Genomic DNA, 27669 nt, shown 5'->3' with positions numbered 1-27669 from the left:
CATGGCAACATCAGCTGCTAGACATCCAAAAGGCTTTAGTGTAGCCACATCATAAACACCATTGGTACTATGAGAGATCCTCAGTAGCATGTTGAGTACCATCCAACTTGAGGGGCCCATCATCCAGAACTACATCGACAATCATTCAATTTTGTCTATTCATGTGGTTTTCTTGGGAAAATACAGGAGTGGTTTACCATTGCCTTCTCCCTTGCAGTATGTCTTTGTCGTTGTCACTGAAATGATCATCCACCACACCTTCCTATATTGCTGCTGTCCAATATAGGTGCCTGCTTGTTTTAGCTGGGTAGCTGGGATGACCTTTGTGCTTTGGGTGACCCTACTGGGAGTATACCTCCTGGCGTACTTCACTCACCCCTCCCAGGAACACCCACCACCACCATGATGAGGCAGCATAGCAGGACTTGGGCAGGGGCGGGGTATGGAGCTTGCAAAGAAGCTAAATGAGTTCTTTGCATCTGTCTTCATGGCAGAGGATACTGAGCATATACCTGTTCCTGAACCAGGCTTTCTGGGGACAGAGGCTAAAGAACTGAGTCAGATAGAAGTGACAAGAGATGATGTTCTAAACTGTCCAAAAAAATAAAAAGCTAGCAAATTGCCAGGGGCAGATGGCATCAATCCAAGAGTCCTTAAAGAACTCAAGAGGAGAGCTGGTCTTGTGGTAGCAAGCATGACTTGTCCCCAATGGCGGAGTAGGACTGGCGGCGGCCCTGCTGACCCTGCCCCCGCATCTGACATCAGACGCTGGGGCTAGCCACGCCCCTGCATCTGACGTCAGACATGGGGGTGTGGTCTGGCTGAACAGAGTCTTGAGGCTCTGTTCGGCCCAGGACAGGAGAGTTGCCCTTTAACTGCCGAAGGGGCCGTGTGGCCCCTTTGGCAGTTAAAGGAAGGCTGGCACTGCTTTTGCAGCGCAGCCCAGGAAAGGCCCTTCCCTGACTTTTGCAGGGAAGAGCCTCTCCTGGTTGCGCGCTGTGAAAGCAGCGCCAGCCTTTTAACTCCTGAAGGGGACACGCGACTACTTTGCACAACCAGGAGCGGCTCTTCCCTGCAAAAGGCAGGGAAGAGCCGCTTCTGGCTGGCACTGTGAATGCAGCGCCAGCCTTTGTTTAGCTCCCGAAGGGGCCGCGCGGCCCCCGCTCGGGAGCTAAACTAGCCTCCCCGCGTCTGACGTCAGACGCGGGGTGTGTGTGTGTGTTGGGGCCACAAGATGCGGCCCCTGATTGGTCAGTGGCCCGGGTTCTTAGAACCTGTTAGCCCAATGGTGGTTCCGCCCCTGCTTGTCTCCTTAGCTAAGCAAGGTCCACCCTGGTTGCATTTGAATGGGAGACTTGATGTGTGAGTACTGTAAGATCTTCTCCTTAGGGGATGATGGAGCCACTCTGGGAAGAGCAGAAAGTTCCAAGTTCCCTCTCTGGCAGCATCTCCAAGATAGGGCTGAGAGAGATTCCTGCCTGCAACCTTGGAGAAGCCGCTGCCAGTCTGTGAAGGCAATACTGAGCTAGATAAACCAATGGTCTGACTCATTATATGGCAGCTTCCTACATTCCTAACTCAAATGTGAAATTGCTGACCTCTTTCCAAAAATATGTAACTTATCCCTACAATCAGGCTCTGTACTGGAGGACTGGAAAGTAGCAAATGTAACACCAGTTTTCAAAAAGGGATCCAGGGGTGATCTGGGAAATTACAGGCTGGTCAGCTTAATGTCTGTTTCAGGCAAATTGGTGGAAAGCATTCTCAATGATAAAATTGTTAAGCACATAGAAGAACACGCCCTCCTGGGGGAGAACCAACATGGCTTCTGCAAAGGTAAATCTTGCCTCACTAACCTTTTGGAGTGCTTTAAGAGTGTCAACAGGTGTGTGGATAAAGGTGACCCGCTTAACATAGTATACCTGGACTTGCAAAAAGCTTTTGACAAGTTCTTCATCAAAGACTTTTGAGAAAACCTATCAGTTATGGAGTACTGTGTTCAGTTCTGGTCATTATATCCTAAGAAGGATAGAGAACTGGAAAAGGTGCAGAAGAGGGCAACCAAGTTGATCAGCAGCCTAGAGCACCTTCCTTCTACAACACCTGGGAATCTTTCCTTTGGAAAAGAGGCGACAAAGGGGAGACATGAGCAAGGTGTATATAATGATGCATGGAGTGGAGAAAGTGGATAGAGAGAACATTCGCCCACAGTCAGAGCAGCCTCTGGATACAGCTGGACTCAAACCACTGCAGGGGGGAAACAAAGGGCATCCATCACCCCGGGGGCAGCAGAGCAGACTCCTTCTCGGGAGCCGCTCACGCCACTTCTTCTCCCTCTCACATAACATTAGAACTAGGGGTCATCCCATGAAATTGATTGCCAGGAAATTTGTTTGTTTGTTTGATTGATTGATTGATTGATTTATATACCACCCTTCCAAAATGGCTCAGGGTGGTTTACAATTAAAATAAACCACTAAAACAATAAAGAGCTAAAACAAATTAAAAACAATATAACAACAATTAACAATTTAAAAACATTTTAAAACAACAATTAAAAAATCACAGTGATTAAAAGCCCCCAAATTGGGTTAGAATATTAAAACCGATTTTAAAACCCTGGAAAGCCAGGCCAAACAAATACGTTTTAAGGGTTCTCCTGAAGTCTAATAGAGAATTCAAATTGCAGATTTCTGCGGGGAGCGCATTCCACAGCCCCAGAGCAGCTACAGAGAAGGCCTGCCTCTGTGTCACCACCAGACGAGCTGGTGGTAACTGGAGACGAATCTCCTCAGATGACCTTAACGTGCATTGGGGATCCTGCAGAAGAAGGCGCTCTCTAAGGTAACTCGGGCCTAAGCCGTTCAGGGCTTCAAAGGTAATAACCAGCACTTTGTATTTCTCCCGGAAACATATCGGCAGCCAGTGCAATTGTTTCAGAACAGGCATAATATGGTCTCTCTGGGTTACCCCAGAGACCAATCTGGCTGCCACATTCTGAACTAATTGAAGTTTCTGAACCATGTACAAAGGCAGCCCCACACAGAGCGCATTGCAATAGTCAAGCCAGGAGGTTACCAGCTGGTGCACCACTGTTGTGAGGTCATCCTCCTCAAGGAATGGGCACAGCTGTCGAATCAGCCGAAGCTGATAGAAAGCACTCCCGGCCATGGCCTCCACCTGAGAAACCAGGGTGAGACCTGGGTCCAGGAGTACTCCCAAGCTGCGCACCTGCTCCTTCTGGGGGAGTGTAACCCCATCCAGCACAGGAAGATCTCTCTCACCCCTCAGATTCTGAGCCCCCCCCACAATGAGCACCTCTGTCTTGCTTGGATTCAGCTTCAATTTGTTATCCCTCATCCAGACCATTACTGCCTATAGGCAGGCATTTAGAGAATGAGTGCCATTTCCTGAAGAAGAAAGGGAGAAGTAGATTTTGGTGTCATCAGCATACTGATAACACCCAACACCAAATCTCCTGATGACCTCACCCAGCAGTTTCATGTAGATATTGAAAAGCATTGGTGACAGAATGGAGCCCTGAGGGACTCCATATAACAGCTCCTGCTTTGAGGAGAGACTGTCACCAAGCTCCACTGTCTGAAATCTACCCGAGAGATAGGAGCGGAACCACTGCAGAGCAGTGCCTCCTATTCCCAAATCCCCCAGGCGACCCAGAAGGATACCATGGTCGATGGTATCGAACGCTGCTGAGAGATCCAAGAGGACCAACAGAGTCACACTCCCTCTGTCGATTCCCCGGTAAAGGTCATTCATCAGGCCGACCAAGGCTGTCTCAACCCCATAGCCTGTTCTAAAGCCAGTTTGAAATGGGTCTAGATAATCAGTTTCCTCCAAAACTGCCTGGAGCTGGTTAGCCACCACCCTCTCAATTACCTTGCCCAGCCAGGGGAGATTGGAGATTGGCCTATAACTATCCATCGCTGAGGGATCCAGGGAAGGCTTCTTAAGAAGGAGAGGTCTAACTATTGCCTCCTTCAAACATGGAGGCACCCTACCCTCCCTCAGCGATGCATTTATGATATTAACTAGGCCATCTCCAACAATCTCTCCACTAGATTGAAGCAGCCAGGTTGGGCACGGATCCAGAGAACAAGTGGTAGGCCGTACCGCTCCAAGCAGCTTGTCCACATCATCAGGAGTCACAGATTGAAACTGATCCAACCTAACACTGCAAGAGGGATTGCTGGATACCTCCCTTACAGACCCTGCAGAAATAGTGGCGTCCAAGTCGGCCCGAATACAGGATATTTTATCAACAAAGAACTCACTAAAGGCGTCACAGCAGAATATCTCCAGGAGCTGATCTGAGGCAGAAGGAGCAGAAATTATACTCCTCACCACCTGGGATAACTCTGCTGTACGTGAATTTAGGACCAACCAATGGAAGTACTTTTGCACACAGCGCATAATCAACTTGTGGAATTATCTGCCACAAGATGTGGTGACAACAACCTGGATGGCTTTAAGAGGGGTTTGGATAACTTCATGGAGGAGAGGTCTATTGACGGCTACTAGTTGGGGGGCTACAAGCCACCTCCAGGCTCAGAGGCAGGATGCCTCTCAGTTGCAGGGGAGCAACAGCAGGAGACTAGCACTTGGTAGGGTTGCAATGAAAGCCTTGGAAAGGATATTTAGATGCCGAGACGTGTCTATACCTACAAAGATTAGAATTGGTCGGACAATGGTTTTCCCTGTGACATTCTATGGATATGAAAGCTGGACTTTGCAGAAGCAAGATAGAAAAACTATTGACGCTTTTGAACTTTGGTGCTGGAAAAGACTTTTGAGGATACCATGGGCAGCCATGAAAACAAACAAATGGATCATAGAACAAATCAATCCAGAATGTTAACTTAAGGCACAAATGATGAGGCTCAAACTATCATACTTGGAACACTTTATGTGGAGATCCAGCTCCCTGGAGAAGTCCATAACGCTGGGAGAAGTTGAAGGAAAGAGAAGAGGAGGACGATCAGCAGCAATGTGGATGGACTCAATGATGACAGCAATGAAGGCACCACTGAGAGACCTTAAAGGCCAAGTGGAAGACAGATCATCCTGGAGAGAATCTATCTATGTGGTCACTAGGAGTCGACCAACTTGACAGCACTTAATCAAATCAATCAAAACTGCAAGACAGAGGGCATGCCCTCAACTCCTGCCTGCAGGCTTCCAGCAGCATCTGGTGGGCCACTGAGGGAAACAGGATGCTGGACTAGATGGGCCTCCCTGGGCCTGATTCAGCAGGGCTGTTCTTATGTCCTAAGTATCTTCTTCAGAATGCCTTCTTTAAAAAATGGTTTTCCGCTTTCCCTGAGCATAGGAGAGGAGAGCTGGTCAGGAGAAGAGAGCTGGTCTTGTGGTAGCAAGCATGACTTGTCCCCATAGCTAAGCGGGGTCTGCCCAGGTTGCATATGAATGGGAGACTTGATGTGTGAGCACTGCAAGATATTCCCCTCAGGGGATGGAGCCGCTCTGAGAAGAGCAGAAGGTTTCAAATTCCCTCCCCTGGGCTGAGAGAGATTCCTGCCTGCAACCCTGGAGAAGCTACTGCCAGTCTGTGAAGACAATACTGAGCTAGATAGACTAATGGTCCGACTCAGTAAATGGCAGTTTCCTATGTTTCCTATGTTTCCATTGCAGCTTATCTTGTGGTGGTGACAGCAGGACTGGAAAGGGGGCGGGGGACCTCCAAAGGTTCTTAGGTTTAGGCTCCAAATTTGCCTCAATGCACCTCTGCCCCCCCCTTGGGTCCAGAAGAAACTGGTTCTTCTTCACTTGATCTCTGCCATCCCAGGACTTTGGAACAGGAGGCGAAGGTGTCCCTGCATGGCGGCAGCACCTGGCAGGTCCCATGACTTGCACCTGTGGAGGGAGAAGGGGCCTGCGAGCTCTTGCAGGCTGTGGCGCTTGGGGGGTGGGGTGGGGGGCTGCTCCCAAACTGCCAGCTCCCCTCCTTGCTGCCCGCGGGGGAAGGAGCAGCAGGCAACTCCGAGGCCTCTTACTGGAGCGGGGGCAGCAGGCCGGGAGAAGCCTCCAGGTGCCCCAGCTCCAGTAAGAGGCCTCGGAAGCAGCAGCAGCAGCAGCAGCGCCAGCAGCGCCCAGATTAATGTGTAACTGCGGCTGGGCAGGGTGCGGCTGGCTGGCCGGCCGGGGCAGGGGACACTCCAGGCGCCCTGAGCGGAGATGGAAGCCCACGAGGGGCAGCGGAAGGAGGTTTGGCCACGCGGCGGGCGGGCGGGCGGGCGGGCAGGCAGCTGCTTAGGGAAAGGGCAGGCATGCAGACGGAGGGGCGTGGTGGGGGGCAGTGCCGGATCCAGGCTGGTGTGCAGCAGCTCACCGGGCAGGGAGAGAAGAAGCCACCCTCCGGCCTGGCCTGGCTTCCTCCTCGTCCTCCTCGGGAGTCGGGACTAGGAAAAGCCTCGCGTTTGCCAGAGGGGCTGCCTGCTGACGGGGATCCAAAACTCCCGCCAGGGGGCGCGCAGTCTCCGCCCCGCTCTCCCTCCACGTGCGTCTTGGCAGCTGTCCCTCTCCGAGGAGCGAGGGTCCGTCCGCGCGCGTTCCCTCTCGCTGGAAAGCAGGCCGGCAGCCTGCGACGTTTCTCTAGAGCCTGGGACAGAGCGCCAACACACCAGGACCTTCCTTCGAGCTTCTGCTGCCGAGTGCCTTTCGGCCACCGCCTCAGGCCTGCTGCTTCAGGGCGGCGGCAGCGCCCCTGCTCCTTCTCCGCCGCCAAGTTCCGGGCAGCAGCAGCTGCTGCTGCAGGGGCCTTTTCTCGTGGGCTCCCCCGCCCTTTCTCGAGGTCCCCGGCCAGGCTCGCTGCACCTTCAGGCTGCAGATGATGCCCACGCCACGGCCCCCACCCTCGGTGGGAGTGACGACGGGGTGGTGGGCAGACCTTCCCAGCCGTCGAAGAGAGCGCAGTTGAGCCGACCCCACTCGAACCCCCCCCTTCCTCCAAGGAGCCCAGGACAGCGTCCGTGAGACACCTGGCCTGCCCACAACCACCTTGAGAGGCAGGTGGGGGGCGGGGAGCAGGGACTGGCCCAAATGGCCCCCAAGTGCGCGGGGTGGGGATTCGAACTGGCTCTTCCTGGTGCGAGCCCAACAGGCCGACGGCTGCCCACGCGGGCCTTCCAAGGGGCAGGGCCGAGAAGAGGCGGTAGCCGCAGCCTCGCAAGCACTTGGCGCGAGGAGGCTTTGGCCGAAGCGGCACTTGTAGAGGGTGCTGCTGAGGAGCGGGGAGGAGGACCCCCAGGCGGGCCACTGTCCCGGCAGAGGAGCCAGGCAGAGAGCCCTGGCCGGTGCAGGCCCCCTCCCAGTTAATTCTCATGGGGGTTAAAAAGGGGGGGGGGCCTGGGGCGGTCGCCCTGCTTGCCACGCCCGAAGGACAGCCCTATTCCTATTGCAGGGCAGGCACCTGGCCAGACGGAGGCCCCGCTCGGCCCGCCCCAACAGGCCATGCTCGGGTTCTTGTGGGAGGGGCCGGGACCCTCTTGTCCCCCACCCCACCCAGCCAATTCCTAGTAGCTGCTGTGGTTGCTCAGTGGTGAAGGAAGCCCTCTGTACACGCTCAGAGACCCGCTGGTTTTTCGCCCTCGCAACATGCTTTGCGTTCATTTGCCCCCGAGCCCTGGGGGTTGGGAGTGGCTGGCTCAGAATAGCTCCTCGCTCTGGGAGAGGTGGGGGGGGCACCCGCGTGTGGCGTCATGTGATGATGTGGGCCCCCTCCCTGGCTGTGGGTTGCAGCTGCTGCCAGAGGACGCGCCGTCTGCCACATATGCAGATGTATGCAAGGTGGGGGGCAGCGGCTGCCCTCCTTTCTCCGCCGGAGCGCCTGCCCGCCGTGGCCTCTCCGCCGCCGGTTCCTCCTCCACTCCACGCGGCGCACTCGCCCGTTTCTAGGGCGATCGGAGTCGCAGGACCCGGGCCTGGCTTAGTGCCTTCGGCTTCTTCAGCCTCACCTCCGCCCCCCGCCCCCTCCCCGCTCCCTCCCGCAGGGCTGGGTCTGTCTCCAGAGCTGGGCATGCATGATGCCTGCTCGGGAAGGCGCCCCCAGAGCCCCCCCCCTTTATCCCCGGAGAAAGGCACGCCTGCCCCGCCCCCCTCCGCTGATGCCTGCTCTGGGAAAGCCGGTGAGTGACGGAGAGGCTGGAAGCGGCTGGTTGCCTAGCAACAGGTTGGCATCCTGGTTGGTGCGGGAGCAACGAGGGCATCGGGGAGCGCCCAGCCGCCGTCGTGCCCGAGCTTCTGCGGGGATGCTGGCACGCCCACCTGCCCACCCTCCCCCAGGAGCCGGGGTGACTCACGCACTGGTGGCGGCAGCGGCCCCTCCCTCGGCAGCTGGATCGGCAGCAGCCAGAGCGGAGTGGTGGCACCGGCGCTCCCTCCACTGGGCGGCACTTCCGAGCGCGCTCCAGGTGAGGCGGGGGTGGGGTGGGGTGGGGTGCGGGGAGCCCTCCTCAGAATCAGCTGCTCTGGGACGGGCGGCGTCTGGGGGCGGGGGCTGCTGCGCTCCACCGCCGGCGGCTCCCTCGGCCACCCCAGGCTGTGGCCGGCGGGGGGCCGCTCGCTCGCCCTCCTCCTGCCTGGCCCCAGCATGCCCGGCGGGCTCTCCGGGGCCTGCTGTGCCTGGCGTCGACCGGCCACCCGGCTGGCTTCGCTCCTTGCGCGGGCTGGGGACGGAGAAGGAGGAGGAGGAGGAGGACGCGCCCCGTGATGGTCTCTCTCTCCCCGCCCCCATCCCCGCGTGCAGCCTCTTCGAGGAGAACTCCCCGCCGCCGCTGCCCGCTGCTGACTCGCGAGTTGCGGCGCCTCGGAGGCGGCCATGGACCTTCGGCTGCGCGAGCTGCGCCTGCAGGAGGAGAAGGAGTTTCTGGAGAGCGTGGCGCTGCCCCCGCCGCCAGGTGAGGAAGAGCCCCCTCCTGGCTGGCGCAGCAGCGGGGGTCCTCCTGCTCCAGGAAGGGGCTGCCTCGGCCGGAGCCTCTCGCACTGCCCGGCTGCTGGGGAAGGAGGGACGGGGAGGAGCGGAGCGCCCCGGGCGAGGCGGCGGCCAGAAGGGGCACCGGGCCCCCGGGCGCCGCCGCGCCTCTCTCACGCTCGCTGCAGCGGATCCGGCGCGGGGCTCCCGCTTTCATCCACATGGCGAGGGGTGGAGGAAGCACACAATCCACTACGAAGTTCTCCGGCGCTAGCCCCCCCCCACACACATACACAGGGGACGGGAGATGTGGGTACTTCCTCGGACGGGGGCTTGCGCAGGACGCCTTCCCGGCGGGCTGTTGTGTCCTGTGGCTCCCGTCCGTCTTGCCCGCTGACAGGCCAGCCTCGTCTCCTTGTCCCTGCCCAGACGTCAGCTGGCTAATTATCCAGCTTGTCAGTTGCTAGTCTGGGCAGAGACTTTGGGGCTCTCCCTGCTGCAAAGTGGCCTGCTCCTCCGGCCCTCGCACACCTCTCCCCGCCGCCCGCTCTGTTTCAGAACCACCACCCAGGACAAGCGCCTGGTGCTCAGCAGCAGTTCAACAGGTTTCCTCCCGGAGCCGCCCTGGGCAGAACTCCGGTGGGGTAGGGGAGAGAGAGGGTGGGCAGGGCCCGTATCTCCAGTCTCCGTGACAAGACCACTTTCGCCCTGCCTGGGAGTCTTGTTGCGGGCAGGACGCGGCCAGACTGAGGTTGCCCTTCGGACAGCAGCGGCCATCGGCCCTTCTCGGAGGACCTGCTGGGCGGGGATAGGCGGCTAACTGAGCAAAGAGGCACCCTTTGAAGTGGCGATCCTCTTGATTGAGCAGGGGGCGAGTAGCTGGCTTTAGCCAGCCCCAGCACAGCGTCCCTCCAGTGGCTGTTGCTGGTGTCTGTCTTGTTTCTTTTTTAGATCGTGAGCCCTCTTATTTATTTGTATCTATGTAAACCGCTTTGGGAACTTGGGTTGAAAAGCGGCATATAAATATTCCTCCTGTTCCTGTTAGTGGAGCTCCAGCGGAGTGGCAGCAGCGGAGCCCAGGTTCAGTCCCTGGCTGGCAGCATCTCCAGGGTTTCAGGCTTTCTCTGCCTGAAATCCCAGAGAGCTGTGCTGCCGCTGGGCTGAGCGGGGAATCAGGCGCGGGGCGGGTGGGATGCTGCGGGTGCCCGTCGAAGCCTCTCCAGCCCATCCCCCCCTCTCTCTCTCGCACTGTAGATGGGACTCCGGACCACTCCCCTGTGGAGGGAGCCAGGAGGGGCAGTCGGGGGCAGGCCATTGTCCCTGAGCCCCTGATGACCGATGGAGACTGGCAGGCGCCCTGTGTCCCCAAGTCCGCCAGGTAATCATCCGGTGGCGGCGTCTGCGGCTGTAGCGCTCGGCTCGCCAGGGCTGCAGTGAGGCCGCGACCTGTTAGTGGCTGGCAGGGCTGTCCTGGGAGAGCCTGGCGGGGCGCAGGGCCTGGGGCGAATCAGCCAGTGCCAGGCCCGTCCAGTTCACGTCAGTGGGGGTTCAAGGCGCGGGCCCTAAGGACGGTCGGGGGCTGCTGGGACACCCCCGGCCCCTTCCCTGCCTCCCCCAGAGACACCAACTTCATCCTGGAGGCGGTGAAGCGCAACAAGTTCCTGCGGTGCCTGGGCGATGGGCAGAGCCAGCCTCTCGTGGAGAGCTTCACCCCGGAGCAGCGCCAGCCGGGCGACGTCGTCGTGGCCGAGGGGGACGAGGGGCACACCATGTACATCGTGGCTGGTGAGAGGGCCGGGTGGGCGAAGGCCGTGGGCAGCCCGGCTGAAGAGGATGGCGGCAGCAGAGACCGGGGCAGGGTGTCAGCCGGAAGCCCCGCCCAGCAGTCTCCCCGCCCCTCCCTGGATTGCCCCTCATCCTAACAAGGGGGGTGGGCTACGAAGGAGGCGCAGCTGCCTCTGTTTCCCGGCGGCGGCAGCAGCGGAGTAAGTGGCTTCTCTTATCCCACCCAGCCTTAAGGAGAGTCGGGCTGCCTACAGGCTGGTCGTGTGCATCAGGCAGAGCTGCTGGGTTACCGCACAGCTCTACCTGACGCATGGCCAGCCTGCAGACAGTGCGGCTCAGGGGCAGGGCGGGGCAGAGAGGAGCCACCCACGACGTCTCCTTTTGGCTCCTTAGGACCATCCTCAGCTCTGGGAGGTGGGGCCCGCTCAGCCCACTAGCTGTCACCTTCCTCAAGCAGGGTCTCTGGCTGCTCTCAAGGTGGGGGAGGGGCTTGTTTCAGGGAGGGCCATGTGTGGCATAGGATAGTAGGCGAGGAGGCCACTGGGCATGTACAGAGTCCCTTTCCTTCCTACTTGGGAGGCGCTAGGACTGTCCTGAGGGCATGGCAAGGAGAGCGACCCCCGCCCGCTCTTCTGAACCCCATTAGAATTAACTGGAAGGGGGCCCGCACTGGCTGACTTGCTCCGGCCGACAGCCCTGCGTCCCTCCCTGCCCTGTGACTCGGACTGGACTGCTCTCCGGCCGCCCTAGAGGCAGCTCCTCCCAGCATCCACCTGCGCCGGGAGCAGCGTACGGCTCGGGAGCAGGTGGGCGGCCAGGGAAGCCCCTGCCCAGGAGGACGGAGGAGGTCTCGGAGGAGGGCAGGCGGCGTCTCCTACACCTCAGCTGTGCCGGGAGCTTTTAAGAGCCGCCGCGCAGCTGCCTGGCTCTTCCTCAGGAGGACACTCCACTCGCCTGCGGAATTCATGGCCACACGATGTGGCAATACTGACTCTGAGCGACGGCTTTCCGAGAGGGCTGGCTGGGCCAGGGCCGGGAGGAGGAGAGGCCTGCAGCAGCACTGGGCGAGGAAGGCCCTAGCCCTCCCCAGGCTGCTGGGGCCAGGAATGGGCCCAGTGGTGCTCCGGGGCAAGCGAGCTCTTCCCTGCCTGGCCTCGCCCGGCCCCCACAGCGGTGCCCGCCTCAACCTCCGAGAAGAATTAGCCGCCCGCGCGGGGAGGCCAATCTTCGCCACCGCCTCCTTTCCGGCCCAGTCAGTGCGCGGCAGCCCCGAGAGAGCGGCGGCTCCAGGCTCAGGGCCCGGGGGCGGCGGGCCTGGCTTGCTGCCCAGTGCCCTGCCGAAGCCACCAGGCGCGCGGGCGAGGCTCTCCCACTGGTCAGCCCCGACGGGGCCCCGGCCGCGCGGGCCTGCCGGGTCTCTCCGCTCCAAGCTCCAGAGTTGCTGCTGCTGCTGCTGGCCCCTCACCCCGGCTGCCTGCCCCAGAGGTCAGGCCGCCGCCGCCGCCGCCCGAGAAGAAAGCAAAGGGCCCACGCTCCGGTGGCGGGAGCAGCAGCAGCAGCAGCGCCTGTCGCTTAGGCAGAGCGAAGCCGGACCTCCCTTTGCCCGACCGGAGAGCCCTCTCTGGGCAGCCGGGCGCGGCGGGGGGGGGGGGTCCCCTGGCTGTTGCTCTCCCCACTCCACGTCGGCGGCCAGGGAGGGTCGCCAGACGGCCTGGCCGCGCGCGCGACGCTGCGTTTCTCAGCCCCCCCTCTCCTGGTGCTTCTTCTCCCTCCACCCCCCCCCCGGTCGTCTTGCAGGCGGGGAGCTCAGCGTGACGCAGAAAGGGCGCCAACTCCGCACGCTGCTGCCGGGGGACGTCTTCGGGGAGCTGGCGGTGCTGTACAACTGCCAGCGCACCGCGACCGTCGCCGGTAAGGAGGAGGGAGGGCGCGTCAGTCGTCCCCGCCCCGGGCCCGCCTGGCATTCGCCCCGCCCACCTCCCCAGCCCTTCATAGGCAGGCTGCTCTCTGGGCAAGCCGCCCCCTGCTCTTGTGCGCCCCCTGCAGGCTGGCAGCTCCGCTCCGGGCAACTGGCCCATTCCTGCTCCTGCTCCTGCTCCTGCTCCTGCTCCTCCTCCGTAGGCGCCACGCCAGTCTCTCCTCGCTCCAGTCCCTCCTCCTCCGGGGAGTCCATAACTGGGACTGGGGAGCCAGGGCAGCGAGTGGCAGCTGGACTCGCCTTCAAGGGTTGTGTGTGCTTAAGGAAATGAGGGTTTTTAAAAGATGGCATTGCCAGAAGTTCAGCCCCGAGTGCTCGTGCTGGGCGCCTTGAGAGTTTTCTGCCCTGCCCACCCCCCCACCCCACCCCACATGCTTCCAACCTCTTAGCTGTTGTGCTGCAGGAGAGAGCAGCGCTGCCCCTCTGGAATGATGAGCAATCGTGTGATGGTAGCTACTCATAACTCATTTAATGGCTCGGGAATATGCCTCCTTGCCTGAAACAATGAGGCGAAGAGCCCAACGAGGGAAAGCAAGGCCCTGCTCCGGCCAGGGGGCCTCTAAGGCAGTGCCTGCCGGGTGAGCTGGCCAGAAGCAGCGTCCTGCGTGCCAGCGGCTCGGAGCCCGCTGCCCACACGGGACACCAAGACACGGTTTCTCTCTCTTGCTGGACTCCGGCCGGGAGGGTGGGAGACCTTCAGGTGCCCTGGGGAGGCAGGCAGGCAACCCAGTACTCCTTTCCCCGAATCCCAGCACTGGGGCGGGGGGGCGGGGCGGTCCTTCCTTTGCAAGTCAGTCGGGTTGTTGGGGTTGGGGCATCCCTGCTTCTGTTGCTATGGCGATGGTACAGTGGCATCCTCTGACTGGTGTGCTTTCTGCCTCCTCTGTTTCCTCCCAATGCATCCAGCCAGTGGCTGCTGTGCTCCGAATGCGCGCCTGATGCTGGGGCGCTTCTTACTCCCCACCCCACCCCCCAAAGGTGCTGTTCCATCCTTGCTTTAGTGCTGCCGTGAAACTTTGGCGCTCCATTTAGTGTGCTCTGAAATCCTCTCACATTAGCAGCTTCTGAAATGGCGAGCGCGTCAATCAAGAGGCACGGGGCTGTTTCATCAAGTTAATGGCACAAGAGCTGCCCACGTTGGATGCGGAAGATTGCTGTTGCTGTCGGAGACACCCTCGTACACATTGGTGTCCCTGAAATGTGACAGTTGTGCTTGCGGAGAGGCGCGTCTTGGAAGCTGCCTCCTCCCAGCATCCTGGAGCTCGAGAGGCTGCCAGGCTCCCCCCCCTCCCCGGCAGCCCCTTCTTTGCAGCTGAGGAACCAGGAGGCTGCCCAAGGAGGCAGTCGAGGATGGGTGGGAGGGTGGCTCCTCTCTCTCCCGCCCTGCCCAGGGAGCCCCGCTGCCCCAGGGCTGGCCATGCATGGGGGGGGGAGCTGTGTGGACCCGCAGCCTGCAAGCAGCCTGGCTCTCAGTCGGAGTGGGAGCTCAGAGCTCGACCTGATGACTGGCCAGCCTGGCTGCAGGCAGCCTGGCTGGTCTTGGGGCAGAAGAGCGAGGAGCCTCCTGAGCTGCCTCCTCCGTTGGCGACCCCCAGCAGGCTGGGACACGCCTGATCCCAGCCCCAAAGTGTCTCCCACTTGGTCGCGGCTCACTGCTGAAGGGTGCAGAGCTGCATGGCAAGGAGGAGCTCCTGGGGCCCAGTCCAGTTAACTCCAGCCCCCCCCCCATTTCCCCAGCGCTCACCCCTGTGCAGCTGTGGGCCATTGGCCGGCAGACCTATCGCACCATCATCACCGAGAATGCCAAGCAGCAGCGCGCAGAGGTGCTGGCCGGCCTGCGAGGGTGAGTCAAGCGGGGCGGGGGGAGATAGAGGACTCTTCCTTCTCAGGAGAGTCCGGACACCGCTTCTCTCTCAGGAGGGCTTCTGGTGTCCCCTCCTGAGCCTCCAGCTTGGGGGACGCCATTTGGGGAGGGCTCTGTGGCCAAATGCGACCCTGCCTGCTTGCCTCCCTCCATGCCTCCCCCCTTTGTGCTTTTGGGAAGGAAACAGAGAATGGGGTGGGACTGACAAGGGGAGGAAGAGCTGCTAGGCAGAGGCCCATGGGGCCCAGCGGGGCCTGGAGCCCTGGAGCTGGCAGTCAGGGGGAGCACTGCAGGGAGTACCCCGACTGAGCACATGAGGAGGAGTGTGTTGTGCATCCATCATCAGGAGTGGGCCCAGTACTTCTGTGGCGGAGGGCTCTGGGGCTCCTCTCCCTTTCTCCGTTTCTGCCTCAGGGTGAAGCCTCTGCAAGGCCTGTCGGATGCTGCCCTGTCTCAACTGCTGGACTCCGCTGAGGAGGTAACCCTGAGTAGAGCCCCCTTCTGCCCCCCCTGCTCTGGCACTGAGCTGTCTCGAGAGGTGGGGCTGTGCAGAGGGTGTGGCGAAGGTCCTCTGTGGAAGAAGGTGGCGTTTCCCTTCCAGGGCGGGTGGCGTGGATACGGAAAAAAACCCCACCCCCACTCACTAATTCATGCCTTTGAGCCTCCTTCTGTCTGTCTGCAGCGCACATTCACCCACAATGAGCAAATCATCCAAGAAGGCGACGAGGGCAGGACCTTTTTCTTCATCCTCAGTGGACAGGTGAATCCCAGCTGGCTCCCTGCCCCACTGCTCAGCCCACACACGAAGAGGAGAGTGCCTTTGAGAACGGGCAGAGCTTTCTCCCTCATTGTGGAGTGCTTCCCATGGGTCAGGCCAGGGCACCCAGCCCATGGGACATGTCTGGCCTCTGGTGGCCCGGAAGGCTTAGGCCCTGCTCCCCTTCTTTTCTCACCACCATCCTGCCTCCCCACCCCCACAATCTGGGTGCAGGAAGTGGTCTGGCATGCTCAGAGATTCTCCACCCATTGGGGCCTCTTTGCCCCAGAGCCTCCCTCCCTCCCCTGATCGTATGAAGCTGCCTTAGGCTGAGTCAGACCCTGATTGGTCTCTAGCCCAGAATGGTCTGCTCTGTCTGGCAGCAGCTCTCGAAGGCCCCAGACAGAGAAGGCCTGTCTCTCCCTTCCCTGCACCTGACCTGACCCCCTTTTGTTGCCGGCGATGCAGCCAGGAATTGACCAGGGAGACCTTTAGCGTGTGAGCAAAGCAGCCGCCAGCCTCCCCCCTTCTTACAGGCGCCTTGGGGCACAAGTGCCCTGCCCTCCAAATGCAGCCCCAAGATCATGCCGCTTGCCCTTCTGCCGTGGGGGGGGGCGGGGTGCCCGTGAGCACTGCAGAGGGCCTCTGTGCCCCCCACTTGCTGCAGCAGAGGGCAGGAGTGCACCCAGCCGGCCACATCACAATCGGCGCCCGGTTAGGGGTCTCCTGGCTGGGGGGTGGGGTTGATCACCACCTGGGGTGGGGCTCCCAGCCTCTCCCCTCCTGCTGCTGCTGGTTCCGGGCTCTGACTCCTGCAACCTCCGCAGGTGGAGGTGACCAGGACCGTGGCAGGGCAGGAAGAACACATCCGTGTGCTGAAGGCCGGGGACCACTTTGGCGAGCTGGCCCTCATCCGGTAAGGCCCTTTCTGCCCGCCGAACGGGGGCCGGGAGGGCAGGCCTGGCCCGGCCGTGGGAGCCACACCCGAGATGACCCTCCCTCCTTCCTCTTCTCGGTCCCTCTTTCTGCCTCTCCGCATGGGCAGCAACATCCGCCGGACGGCCAGCTGCAGGGCGCAGGATGAGGTCACCTGCATCGCAGTAAGCAAGGAGTAAGTCATGCAAGGGGGTGCCCTCTTCCGGGTGGCGAAGCAGAGGGGCAAGGCAGAGCCCGAGAGTGGCGGGGCTACCCGTGCCCCCCCCCCCCACGTGTGCAGCAGCTGAGCCAGGACCTCGGGCAGTGCCTGGGAACGATCCGTCCTCTGAGCTGTGGGCTGCCTGGGGGGGCTGCCAGGACTCTTGCAGACGTGGCCGCTCCAGAGAGTCAAAGGCCCTCAAGCGCAGGGGGCCCAGCACCCCACCAGTCGCTTGACCCCCACCAAGCCCGGTGCTACCGCATAGGCAGTTAGGAGGACTGCCCGGTCGGTGGCAGCACCACTCGGGGAGGGGGGGAGTCTTGGGGGCCCTGAAAGACCGGCAGAAGACTTGTGCCCACTTCCTGGGCCGCCTGAAGGGGTATACTCAGCTGGAGACAGAGGGGAAGGCATGGGGCCCTGGGGGGCCCAAAGGCCAGGAGTGGCCCAAGGGCCAGCTGGTGGCATCTCCTGGCAAAGCTCACGTGCGTGAAGCGGAGGAGCGTGGCGGGAGCGCCAGGAATGGCCCCCCCGCACTCGTCTGGGCTCTCTGTGGAAGGGCCTCCTCAGCCTCCAGCTGTGCTTCCATTGCATCCCCACCCCATTTACTGCGTCTTCCCTTCTGTCTCTTCCTTCCTGGGCCCGGTCCCTGCATGCTTGCTGGTCTCCAAGGTGGCCCTGCTTGAGCCAGGGTGGTTTGCTGGAGCCAGGGCTGGAGAGGCGGCTTTGCTCCCTCCGCTGGCAGCGGTGGGGGGAGGTGCACGGGGGGGGGGGGCAGCCGCTCTCTGCGCAAACAGGTCTCTGGGAAGCAGCACAAGGGGCCCTGCCCTGCCGGTCCGGGAGAGCGGCCCCCACCCCGCGCAGGAATCCGGAGGGGTCAAAAGGGCCCAGATAACTCTGGACCCCAAAGCCAGCTACAGCTTTGGCCCGCCTGGTGGGGCTTCCGTCTCCCAGAGGGGTGGGATGAGACGGAGGGATGGGGTCTTGGGGTCCAGGCCAGCTCCCGGCTTCTCTCCCCCTGCAGAGACTTCCAGGAGCTGAGCCCAATGTGTGCCCGTGAGCCGTAAGTAGTTGCAAGGGTGTCTGAAGGCGGGTGTGTGGGGGGGGCGGCTTTGCACTGCGATCATTGGGGCAGGAGCAGCCCAACAGGCGAGCACCAGTCCTGCCCCTCCCTCCCTCCCCCCGCCCGAAGCTGGGCCACAGGCCCGGCAGAACCACCCCCCTGGCCTTTGGGTTCTGCATGGACGGAGCCCGGCCCCTGCCCCACTTCAGTGAGCCCTCAGGGTGGGAGGTGCTTCTCCCACCTTTGGCCCACCCTTGACCCCTGACCCTGCTGCTGACGGGACCTGCGCGTCAGCCTGCTTTGCCCCACTCTCCTGCCGCTCTGGCCACGGAGCTCCCTCTAGAGAGGGAAGGAGCCAGGATTTCCCCCCTCCTGAACTTGAGCAGAAATGGGGCTGCTGCCCTGGTCAGCCTCCCTGGACTTCTCTCTCCGCCCCCCCCCCACTGCACCGCTTTCCCAGGTCTTAGCTGGCAGGTGCCTCTGCTTGACTCCTGTGGGGCTGAAGAGCCAGCAAGGGGGGCTGGGCTGGGGGGGCTTCCTTTCCCCTGCCAGGCCAAGGGTGTGCCCGGGCCCCTTTCCTCCTGCCGGGCTCTCGTGGAATCCTGGGCCGGCTGGCTCTGGGTCCTTCGGTGGATGCTGAAAGGCACCACGCCAGGGCCGGCCACGAGTGACACACTCGGGGGCATTTCGCACTCCTGCCCTCCGTGTGCTTTGCCTCGGGCCTGGGGGGCACAGTGGCTGCACAGCACCCCAGAGGACAGCGCCTGCACCCTCCCTGCCCGGCCCCTCTGGGAGGGGGGTGCGGAAAGAGTCTGGGTCAGGCCCAAGAAGGCCCGTCTAGTCCTGCATCCGGCTTGGCCCGCCAGATGCCGCTGGTCCAGCACTTCTTAGTGAGGGGCAAACTGGGCTAAGGCAAGCAGGGGGAGCGAGGCGGCGGGGGGGGGGGGGTCCTGCTTGGTCCTGGCCCAGCCGAGAGCCCGAGGAGGGGCCGGGAAGCGGGGTTGTGTTGATGCCGCCTTCTTCTTCCTCCTTTCCCCCCCTGCAGGGAAGTGGCCGTGCAAGAGCCCCCTCCCCTCTCTGGGCCCAGACGGTCAGTGCTGAGCATCCTCCTTGTTCCTGTGGGGGGGCAGTGGGGTGGGGTGGGGCTCCATTGGGCTTCCTGGCTGTGGTCCTGGCAGCCCGTTGTCGGCAGAGGAAGGGAGTGGGTGGGAGCAGCAGCCAGAGGCCCTGCCCTCTGCCCGGCTGGTGATGGATGTTTGGGTGCTGGCTGGGGTGCTGAGGCCTGCCTCCCCCGCTTGGCTGGGCCACCAGAGTCAGCCCCGCTAGTGGCCGATGCTTGGCTCTGGGTGCTCTGGGAATCCCTCGCCTCCCGCTGGAGGATCGGGGCCTGCCTTCCGCTCAGCTCCAGGGCGCTGTGGGTGATGCTCCGTGTCGTGCCCGGTGGGTGGCAGCAGCTTGTCTGTGGCAAAGGCTGCAGGCTGAGCAGCGGTGCTGAGCAGGGCCGAGGGGAGGGTTAGGGTTAGGCCCTGCCCTCTGCCCGCTTGCCCCCCAAGCCCCCCTGCAGCACGGCCTCTGCTTTCTGAAGCCTGCCCCCCGCGGCTTGCAGTGAAGGTCTTCTCCCTTGGGACCCTCGGACTGGGAGGCCTCCCAGAAGGCCAGGGAGCTCCAAGCAGTGCTGGGGGGGGCGCGCGGGGGGGCGGAGACTTCCCGAGCCCGGCAGTTGCTCTGCTGCCTGCTTCAGGGCCTCTTGTTTGTTCTGAGGCGGCTTAATGCAAATGGTTCGTGTCTGATATTGTTCTCGGCTTGTGGGCTGAGACGCCGCTGACAAGGATGCAGAGGCGGAGGCATCTCGTGCGCCATGTGTGCCTCTGCACGAGTCCAGGGATGCAGAGGAGCAGCAGTGGGCATTTCCCTCTGGCGGCTTCCGTGGGCCCGGCACGGTGGGTGGGGTGGTGGGGGCCGGGCCTGCTCTTCTGGCTGGGGTGGAGGCACCCCTTGGCCTGGTCGCTGGTGGGGAGTGAAGCACTGGCCGGCCCCTGGAAACCTGGAGGGCTGCCCTCCTGAGCCTCGAGAGACCCTGCTCGCCAAAGGGGTGGGGCCGGCAGTGGGGCAGTTGTGCTGGGGGGGGAAGGGGGTAGGGCTCCGGCTCAGTGGGCATCCCTTCTGGCTCTGGGGGGCGGGCCTGGGCGGGGGCTGGCAGTTCCTCCTGACCCGGTGGCCAGGCGTGGGTGCAGGCAGGCCCAGCCCCAGATCCCGCTGGCCCGGGGGGGGGGCGGCTCACCCTCCTCTCTCCCGCTTGCTCCCTGCAGTGGCTCCTCCCTGGACCGGCCTCTGGGCCCGCTCTGCCTGCAGGATCTCCTGCCGGTTTGCTACGAGGACGGGGAGCAGCAGGGCCGGCCGGTGGTTCTGGGCACCGGTGGCTTCGGCACTGTGGAGCTGGTAAGGAGTGGGGAGGGGAGCCCCAAGGGGGCCGTGGTGGGGCTGCGGCTCCTCGCCTCCCCTTGGCCCCCCTCCCGCCCACTTGTCTCTGCCTCTGGGGCCAAAACACAGCCAAAGCCAAAGTCCCCCCCCCAACACCGCCACCGCCAGGAATGCTGCTGGCCCCGTCTGGCCGGCCCCTTTGGGCAACAGGAGGTGGGCCTGGGCAGGGGACGGGGGTGTCACGATGACTGAGCAGAGGGGCTCAAAGAACCCAGCCCGCCCCCCAGCGCTGCCCCTTTCTATTTCCTGCATTATCTCCCTCTCTTGGGGGGGGAGCGCCAGGCAGAGCAGCGAACACAGGCCCCCTCCCTCCCAGCTTCGGCCCTGGGCCCTCTGGGCTGTGCCAGCTGTGGGGGCATTTTGCCCAGGGGGTTAAGCAGCAGTGCTCGGGTGAAGCCAGGCCCTTGGCTGTCCGTGGGTCTCCCCTCTTGGCCAGCCAGAGAGTCCTTCTCCCCGCTGGGCTCTGCCACTGCCTGCCCAGAGTGACATCCCCCTGCTCCTTCCGCCCTCCCAAAGCTGTGCCCCACATAGGGTGGGGGCTGGCTGAGCTTGCAGGCCCTCCTGGCCCTGGCTGGCTGGCTGGGAGCCTCTCTGTGCCACCTCCAACAGGTCCGATATGCGGAGGAGGGCCAGGCCCACCTCTTTGCCCTCAAGCGGCTGAGGAAAGACCACGTGGTGCAGAAGCGCCAGCAGGAGCACGTGCTGATGGAGAAGGAGGTGCTGCAGCGAAGCCGCTCCCCCTTCATCGTCAGGTGGGCCCGCCCCCCTCCCTCCCTCCCGCGGGGTGGGGCAAAGGGAGAAGGGGGGGGAGGAGGCAGCACCTGCAGGCTGGAGCGCCCACTGGGCTGCTGCCACCCAAAAGGCTCCTGCCATCCTGGGCAGCGGTGGGGCTGGGAGGTGGCTTAGCCAGAGTCCTGGGGGGAGATCTGGGGCGGGGGGGGGGCGTCGTCCATGCTGCTGAGGAAGACGGAGGAGGAGGGCCGTCCGCGTCCTTCCTGGGAAAGGAGAGTCCCGGTCAGCTGGCAGCAGCTGCAGAGGCTGGTCCCGCCTGTTCCCCCGAGAGCCACCCTGGGCCAGCACTTCGTGGGCACCCAAGTGCATGGGCAGCTGTGGCTGGGTGGGCTGTGTCCCCCTCCCGGTGCCCTGGCCCATGCCACCCCCTCCACCCCCTCCAGGCTCTTTGGAACCTTCCGGGACAGCCGCTACGTCTATCTGCTCCTGGAGTTCTGCCAAGGAGGCGAGCTGTGGGCCAAGCTGCGTGAGGTGTACGGACCGCTGGGAGGGGCGGGGGGGGGGCTGGCCCCTGGGGGAGAGCTCCGGGCATCGGCCCCTCCTCCTCCTGGCCACAGAAACCCCGCCCCCGGCGTCACATGCCACGCCCCCGGGGGCAGAACCCACCGCCTTCCACTACTGCCACTTTCAAACAAAAGTTTGCCAAGCAGCTTTCACAGAGGAAGAAGACGGTTGCCCGTCCCCAAAGGGCTGCTGCCAGTAACCCCTGGAGGGCTGCTGTGCTGGGGCTGGAGACGGCCAGCTGCTCTCCCCCGCAGCCTCTACGCCTGCCGGTCCTCAAGGCTCCCCCCACTCACCCTGGAGCTGGCGGCAGTTTTGATTGTGGGCAGCGGGGGAGGAAGGTCCCCCTCCGGGCTGCGTCTCTCTCCATCACAGGGGGCGGGGCGGGGCGGGGGTCTTGGGCCCGGGGTGGGGGTGTGGCTTGCCCACGGCCCCTGTTTTGCCCCCAGGCGCTGCTTCTCGGAGCCGGTGGCGGTCTTCTGCTCGGCTTGCGTGGTCGAGGCCCTGGACTACCTGCACGCGCAGGGCATCGTCTACCGGGACCTGAAGCCCGAGAACCTGATGCTGGACACCAAGGGCTACGTCAAGCTGGTACTGGAGGGGAAGCCGGTGGGTGGGGGGGGGCTTCCTTCCCGAGGTCTCTTTCTGAGGGGCCCGGGCTGGCTTTGAAGCACGTGGTCTGGCTTGGAGCCCCTCCCTGGCCCCACCCTCAGACTGGGCTGGTCTGGGTCCTCCTTTGTCAGGGAGGAGCACTCTGGACATGCTCAGAGGGGCTCTTCAGGATTCAAATGCCCCACCACACCCCAAACAGGGCCGGGACCCGAGTGCTGGTTCCTGTAAAGCCTTGCAGGAGGGAAGGGAGGGGAGTCCCACTTCCTGCCCCTCGGGGTGGTCAATGCAACAGCCTCCAAGGTGGCCTGAATGCCCCCCACCCCATCTCTCGGCCAGGGCCCCCATGTCTGGCATCACATCAGTGGGGTGGAGGGCGGGGGGGGGGGCGGCTCAGGAGAGGAACTCCCCCCCACTCCAGGGGCCTCTTTATTTGCAGGTGGACTTTGGGTTTGCCAAGGCACTGGGCCGTGGGGAGAAGACCTACTCCTTCTGCGGGACCCCCGAGTACCTGGCCCCTGAGATTCTGCGCCATGAAGGCCATGACTACTCGGTGGACTTCTGGACCCTCGGGGTGCTCATCTTTGAGATGCTCGTTGGGCGGTGAGACCCCTCCCCCCCGAATGGCCACGGGGTGGGCAGCCCCCCTCGTGCGAATGAGCTGGGGGGGGCACCTGAGGAGGCAGCTCCGGTGGTTCCTCTCCCTCCAGGCCTGTCCAAGAGCTGTGCTGCTTGCAGGCTGAGCATTTGTCAGGTAGCGCTGCAGGCAGCACGGTTCACTGCAGCTCTGCCTGGTGGATGGCTGCCTGCAGGCAGCATGGCTCTCCGGCCGGGCTGGAGCCAGAGGAGCCCACTTTGGCTCGCATGGACACCAGGGCGGGGGGGGGGGGAGTGACCACCGGGAAGCAGAGGCAGCGGCATCTCCTTTGGTGCCCCCCCCCGCTCATTAAGACAAGCCGCTCCTGGCTGAGGATGGGCAGAGGGGTCCTGCCCCAGACTGCTGTGTGCCCTTCCCCAGAGCAAGGGGGCTGGAGAACCCATCACACACACACCCCCGGAAAGGCGCCTCTGGGTCCTCCCCCTCCTCCTGGAGAAGGGGAGGGGTGGGTGCAGGCAGCCACAAGGGGAGGGGCCGATGGAGAGCAGCACAGGGGGGCTGGGTGCCCCCCCCAGGGACTGTATCCCCAGGAAGGCAGAGCAGGGGAGGGCTGAGTGGTCTGGGAGGGGTGGGTGTGTCTGCCGCTGCCTGCCCCATGGCAACACTCCGCCCCTCCTCCTCCTCCTCTGTGTTCCCTGCTGCTGCCCCCTCTCCAGACCCCCGTTCCACAGTGCTGAGCCCCAGAAGATCTACAGCAAGATCATGGATGGCATCTTCTCCTTCCCCGTCTTTCTGAGCGAGGCAGCCTGCTCGCTGGTGACCAAACTCTGCAAGTGGGTCCTCTCCTTTGCATCCTACATGGATGGGCCTGGCCTTGCGGGGGGGTGCAGGGGGCCCCCAGGTGCTGTGGGGCCTCAGGGGAGGCAGGCACCCAGTGCTGCCTTGCCCCACGACCCTGGTGGGGGCCAGCCCCCTCCCATAGGAGATCAGTAGTGGCTTTTCCTAAGGAGGCGGGGGGGGAGCAAAGGAAGCCGCTCAGGTGCCTCCCCTCTCTCTGCTGCCCCGCCCGAGAGCTGTGCTGCCTGCAGGCTGACCATTAGCCACAAAGCTCTACCTGACGAATAGCCAGCCTGCAGGCAGCGCAGCTCTCAGGCAGGGCAGCAGAGAGAGAGAGAGGCGGTGCTGCTGCCCCCCTCCCCGCCCTGTCCATGAGGAGGAGCTGCTACTGCAGGGGACCTTCGGGGGCTTTGGAAGGGGGGGCAGCAGCCCCCGCCTCTCTCCTGGTGCTGCTTGCAAGCTTGGTGAGGAGTGTGGGGAGAGGCACAGCTCCCCGGCTGCAAGTCTAGACCCGCTGACCTGGGAGGAAGCCCCATTGAACTCAGTGGGATGGGCTGACTCGGCCTCCCGTTGCCCCCGGCCCGGACCCCCAGAAGCGGGGGCCTCTGGCTGCCCTGCCCTGCTCCAAGAATCTCCTGCCTGCAGCGAAGAAACCCCACCCTCTTCTCCTCCCCCCACGGCAGGCGCCGGCCAGGGCAGCGACTGGGCAGCACAAGCAGCGGGATCCGGGGCATCCGCAAGCACAGGTACGGCCCCTGCAGGGAGGCTGCTGCTGCTGCTGCTGCCAGAGGGGGGCGCCAGCCGCCAGCGCCCTCCCGGCAGGATGACAGGCCTGCGGAAAGGCTGCCAGTTGTAGGTGGCTTGGCTGAATGGTGACCGGGCTGGACTTGGGCTGGGGAGGTCAAGCACCCTACCTCGCAAGGTTGTTTCGAGGATAAAGTAGGGCAACCCACATCCATGGAAGTGTGGGGCACAAATGGGAATGAGTAATGCTATTAACATTAATGCACTGCCATTCATAAATATATCACAGCCATTTCCCAAGCTGGAACTAGAAAGGAGAAGGCAGCAAGGAAGCCAGACCATGACTCAGCAGAAGGAGCCAGACCATGTTGGGCAGGGGAGGCGGCAGGCAGTGGCTAGAGGGCAGCTGGACCCCCAGAGGGCCTGCCTGCTTTTGGAAGGCCAGCAGGGCCCAGGCAGCACAGGCCCCCCTGCAGCAGGGGCTCTTGCCACTCTGGGGCTGCTGCAGAGAAGGCCCTGCCGCTCACAGGCTGCTCTAGGTGCAGGCGTCCTGGCCAATAGCCGTGGCTAAGCCTCCTCCCCCCCCCAATGAATGGGCTAGTCCTTTTTAAGGCTAGTGGGGACCCCTTGCCATTGGCACTGGTCCTCCCCACAAGTGCAGGGTGCCTTGGGGCTGCTCTTTTGATGCCTTCTTCAACACCACCGCCACCACTGCTGCTGCTCTCGTGCTTGTGGGCCCAAAGCCCTGGCAGCAGCTAGGCACCCAGGCCACCCGCAGCCCCACACAGAACGGAAAGGCAGCTGGCTCCTGGTTGTCTGTGGGTGCAGCAGCAGCAGCAGCAGGGCAGGGCTGGTGAAGGGGCTGGGGCCGGTCTGGCCCACTTGGACTGTGTGGTTGGGGCCGGCTGCTGCTCCCTGTTCACAGCTTGCTTTGGCCCCCCAGGTGGTTCGGCTCCCTCTCCTGGAAGAAGCTGTCACTGCGCCAGATTGAGGCCCCCACTGTCATGCTGCTCAAGCAGGTATGGGGGCAGCAGGGCGGTGGGTGGGGCCTCTCTGGGCAGCGTTTCCCCCTCGCACAGACAGGCACCTGCCCCGTAGGATGCAGGGAGCTCAAAGATGAGGCACCGCTTGCCGGATCTCCTCCTCCTTCTCCAGGGCCAGCCCTATGCCAACTTCAAGAGGTTCTCTGTTTCGGGGCAGCTGCCAGAGGAGGAGTTCTCTGGCTGGGACGAAGACTTCTGAGTTCCTGCAGCTGCTGCTGCCGCCGGTGGGGAGAAAGGCCTGCCTTGAGGGGCCTCTCCTCTGCCCCACAGCCCGGATGGACGCCTGGAACTGACGCTGAGCCATCCCCGCAGCAGCAGCCTCTCTGCCCGGCTCCGGCTGCTCCCGGAGAGGGCCCTGCAGCGGCCTTGTTGCCTGTTCGCCTCGTCCGCCCCCCGCCCGCTGCACCCCCTGTGCTTGGCAGAGGCCCGGGTGCCTTCCCTCCCCGCTGCTGCTCCTGCCCCACCTCCTCGCGGCGCTGCCGGTGAGCAACGTACGTCACTGTGAGCGAGGCGGGTCCTGCCTGCCCGCAAGTTGTGCTGTGCTGTGTGCGGGGCGGGGGAATAAAGAGCCCTGGGAAGCGCCTTGGCCCGCTGTCTCTCTGCTTGGGCCGCACGGGGCAGCCGCCGGCCCCTCCTCGGCCTGCCGCCGCCGCTGCTGCGGGGTCCTCTCCGCCTTCCACAGCCCAGGGGCCGGCCGCCCCTGCCCGGCTGGTGGATGCTGCCGCACCGGTGCAGGCGCCGCGTTGCAAGGGGGCCCGGAGGCCGAGTCACGCCCTCTTGGGAGAAGGGCCGAGGGCAGCTGACGTGCGTCCAGCCTGCAGGAGGCGCCTGCATTGTGCCCGGACAAAGCCGGCCTCCCGAAGACTGTGCCGCCCCCTCGGGGGGCCATTGTGCTCTCCGGAAGCGGCCGGCCTGCGCTGCGGGGCTGCTCGTTCTCCTGCTGGGCAGCAGCAGCAGCAGCAGACACACGCTCGGCTCTTGGCTGCGCACGTGGCCTCTCACAGCAGCCCCCCAAATGCGGGGGGGGCGGGGGGAGCGGCTGAAGGGGTGTGGCCTGACAGGGGTGTTCCCCTGGGTCGCCTGTCTGTGCAGCTGCCGCATCGCGATGCCACCCGCACCATGGCCACGGGGAGGGGGGCAGGCTCAGTCTCCAAGTTCCGAGTCCCCGGAGGCGGCTTTCCCAAGGCCAGGCGGCAGCAGCAGGCCACGGAGCAGTGGGTGGGCTTCTCACCTGTTCCCAGAGGAAGTCCAGAGAGCGCTGCAGTCGGTCCAGCAAGAGAGGCTCTGAGTCACCCGTTTCCACGGCAAACCCTGATTCATGGCAGCCCCACTCGGCTCCTCTTGTGGGGCCTTCAGCTTCCTTCGCCGGGGATGCGTTCCGTGGGACTCCTTGCTGGCAAACTCTGGGAGTTTCCCGCTGCTCCTGGACCGGCCTCTGCCAGGTGCCCGCCCCCCTCTGAGCCTCCTTCCAGGCCTGAGCTGTGCCCCACCCACCCCAGGGCCACTGATTCATGTTTCCCTCAATGCCCTCCTGGGATGCTTCCTATGGAGCTGGGATGGCATCCGTGGTGGGGAGCTGAGTCATGGCCTGTCCACCTAATGGGGGGGGCACCTTTCCTAGCAGCTGAGGTTGCGCCTCTCTCTCTCTCTCCCGCACCACCCAAGATCTGTGTTGCCTGAAGGCTGGCCATCCATCAGGTAGAGCTCTGTGGCTCTCAGGCGGGGCAGGAAGAGAGAGGAGCAACCTCAGCTGCTTGGGAAGCAGAGGCAGTAGACCTCCTTGGATGGCCCCCCCTGGGTCCCTTAAGACAGGCTGTTGCTTTCCTCCCTCCTGGTTCAGCCACCCAGAGCCTGTCAGTTTCTGCCCCAGAAGCCCCACAGCCCCCTCCCCACCGCCACCGGGCCCTCCAGTCTGTGTTCACAAATGGGCCTTCCTCTCCGTGGCCAGCCCCTCTGGTCCTCAGTGCGCACCTGAATGCCCAGATCCACCAGAGGCTGCAAGATGAAGATGCCACAGAAGTGCCTCTGGCAGGGAAGCCCAGGGGCCCACAAGAGCAGCCCCACGGCCTCAGAGCACAGGTCCTCCCAGTAGCCATCCTGGCAAATGGCCATTGAGAGGCGGCTGCTGCCTCTGCCTCTGCCTCCCTGAATTGACTCATCCCCCCTCCAAGCCACTTGATGGTCCAAATAGACATGATCCAGTCCCGTTTGTTTCAAAAGTGCTGACTGCCAGGATGCTGAATTCTGCACCCATTTGGGCTTCCTGTGGCAACCCCATGGCTGTCTGGGGACCTCTCGTGCAGTTTGCAGGCAGCAGCCCCCCCCCCCGACTAATTCCTTCATCCCCCGACCCCACCCCCAGGCTCCTGATGACTGGCCACTTATGACAACTCCCGGGACCGCTAAAGACATTTGGGAGCTGAAATATCAAAATGGCACCGATGCACCACTCCAGATGGCATTAATGGCGCTTGCTACTTAGCCTGGGACACACTCCACCATGCAGGTCTTCCGTGTAATTAACAGAGCAGACCAGGAAAA

At 63.0% G+C, this 27669-nt stretch overlaps 1 protein-coding gene across 5 annotated transcripts; it reads left to right on the top strand.

The window, feature by feature from the left end:
• Positions 1-8146: 8146 nt before the first annotated feature.
• On the top strand, positions 8147-25710 carry LOC128325226 (cGMP-dependent protein kinase 1-like). 5 transcript variants are annotated; one of them, XM_053250800.1, is made up of 21 exons: positions 8160-8444; positions 8780-8930; positions 10199-10322; positions 10563-10729; positions 12527-12640; positions 14445-14550; positions 14986-15049; positions 15254-15331; positions 16156-16244; positions 16374-16439; positions 17485-17523; positions 18569-18613; positions 19833-19962; positions 20614-20756; positions 21180-21269; positions 21747-21888; positions 22328-22509; positions 23221-23337; positions 24025-24087; positions 25029-25104; positions 25241-25710. In XM_053250800.1, exons 2-21 carry the CDS (start codon positions 8852-8854, stop codon positions 25325-25327), a joined length of 2001 nt encoding a protein of 666 aa, XP_053106775.1. In that variant the 5' UTR covers positions 8160-8444; positions 8780-8851; the 3' UTR covers positions 25328-25710. The 5 variants fall into 5 exon arrangements, with proteins under 5 accessions (XP_053106808.1, XP_053106797.1, XP_053106791.1 ...); XM_053250808.1 differs by having other exon boundaries at positions 8168-8444; positions 22346-22509; XM_053250822.1 differs by lacking the exon at positions 23221-23337 and having other exon boundaries at positions 8150-8444.
• Positions 25711-27669: the final 1959 nt, after the last annotated feature.

The sequence above is a fragment of the Hemicordylus capensis genome, chromosome 1 (assembly GCF_027244095.1).
Source record: "Hemicordylus capensis ecotype Gifberg chromosome 1, rHemCap1.1.pri, whole genome shotgun sequence".
NCBI classification, from domain to species: Eukaryota; Metazoa; Chordata; class Lepidosauria; order Squamata; family Cordylidae; genus Hemicordylus; species Hemicordylus capensis.
Note: the sequence above shows the minus strand (reverse complement) of the source record. Positions and strands in the feature narration are given on the sequence as shown.

What these genes read in the sequence shown, in the direction of transcription:
- LOC128325226 (XM_053250800.1), top strand. Translation starts at nt 8,852, where the DNA reads ATGGACCTTCGGCTGCGCGAGCTGCGCCTGCAGGAGGAGAAGGAGTTT. An exon ending in CGCTCCCCCTTCATCGTCAG is followed by an intron (nt 20,757 to 21,179) that starts GTGGGCCCGCCC and finishes CACCCCCTCCAG; the next exon opens with GCTCTTTGGAACCTTCCGGG. An exon ending in CTGTCATGCTGCTCAAGCAG is followed by an intron (nt 25,105 to 25,240) that starts GTATGGGGGCAG and finishes CTCCTTCTCCAG; the next exon opens with GGCCAGCCCTATGCCAACTT.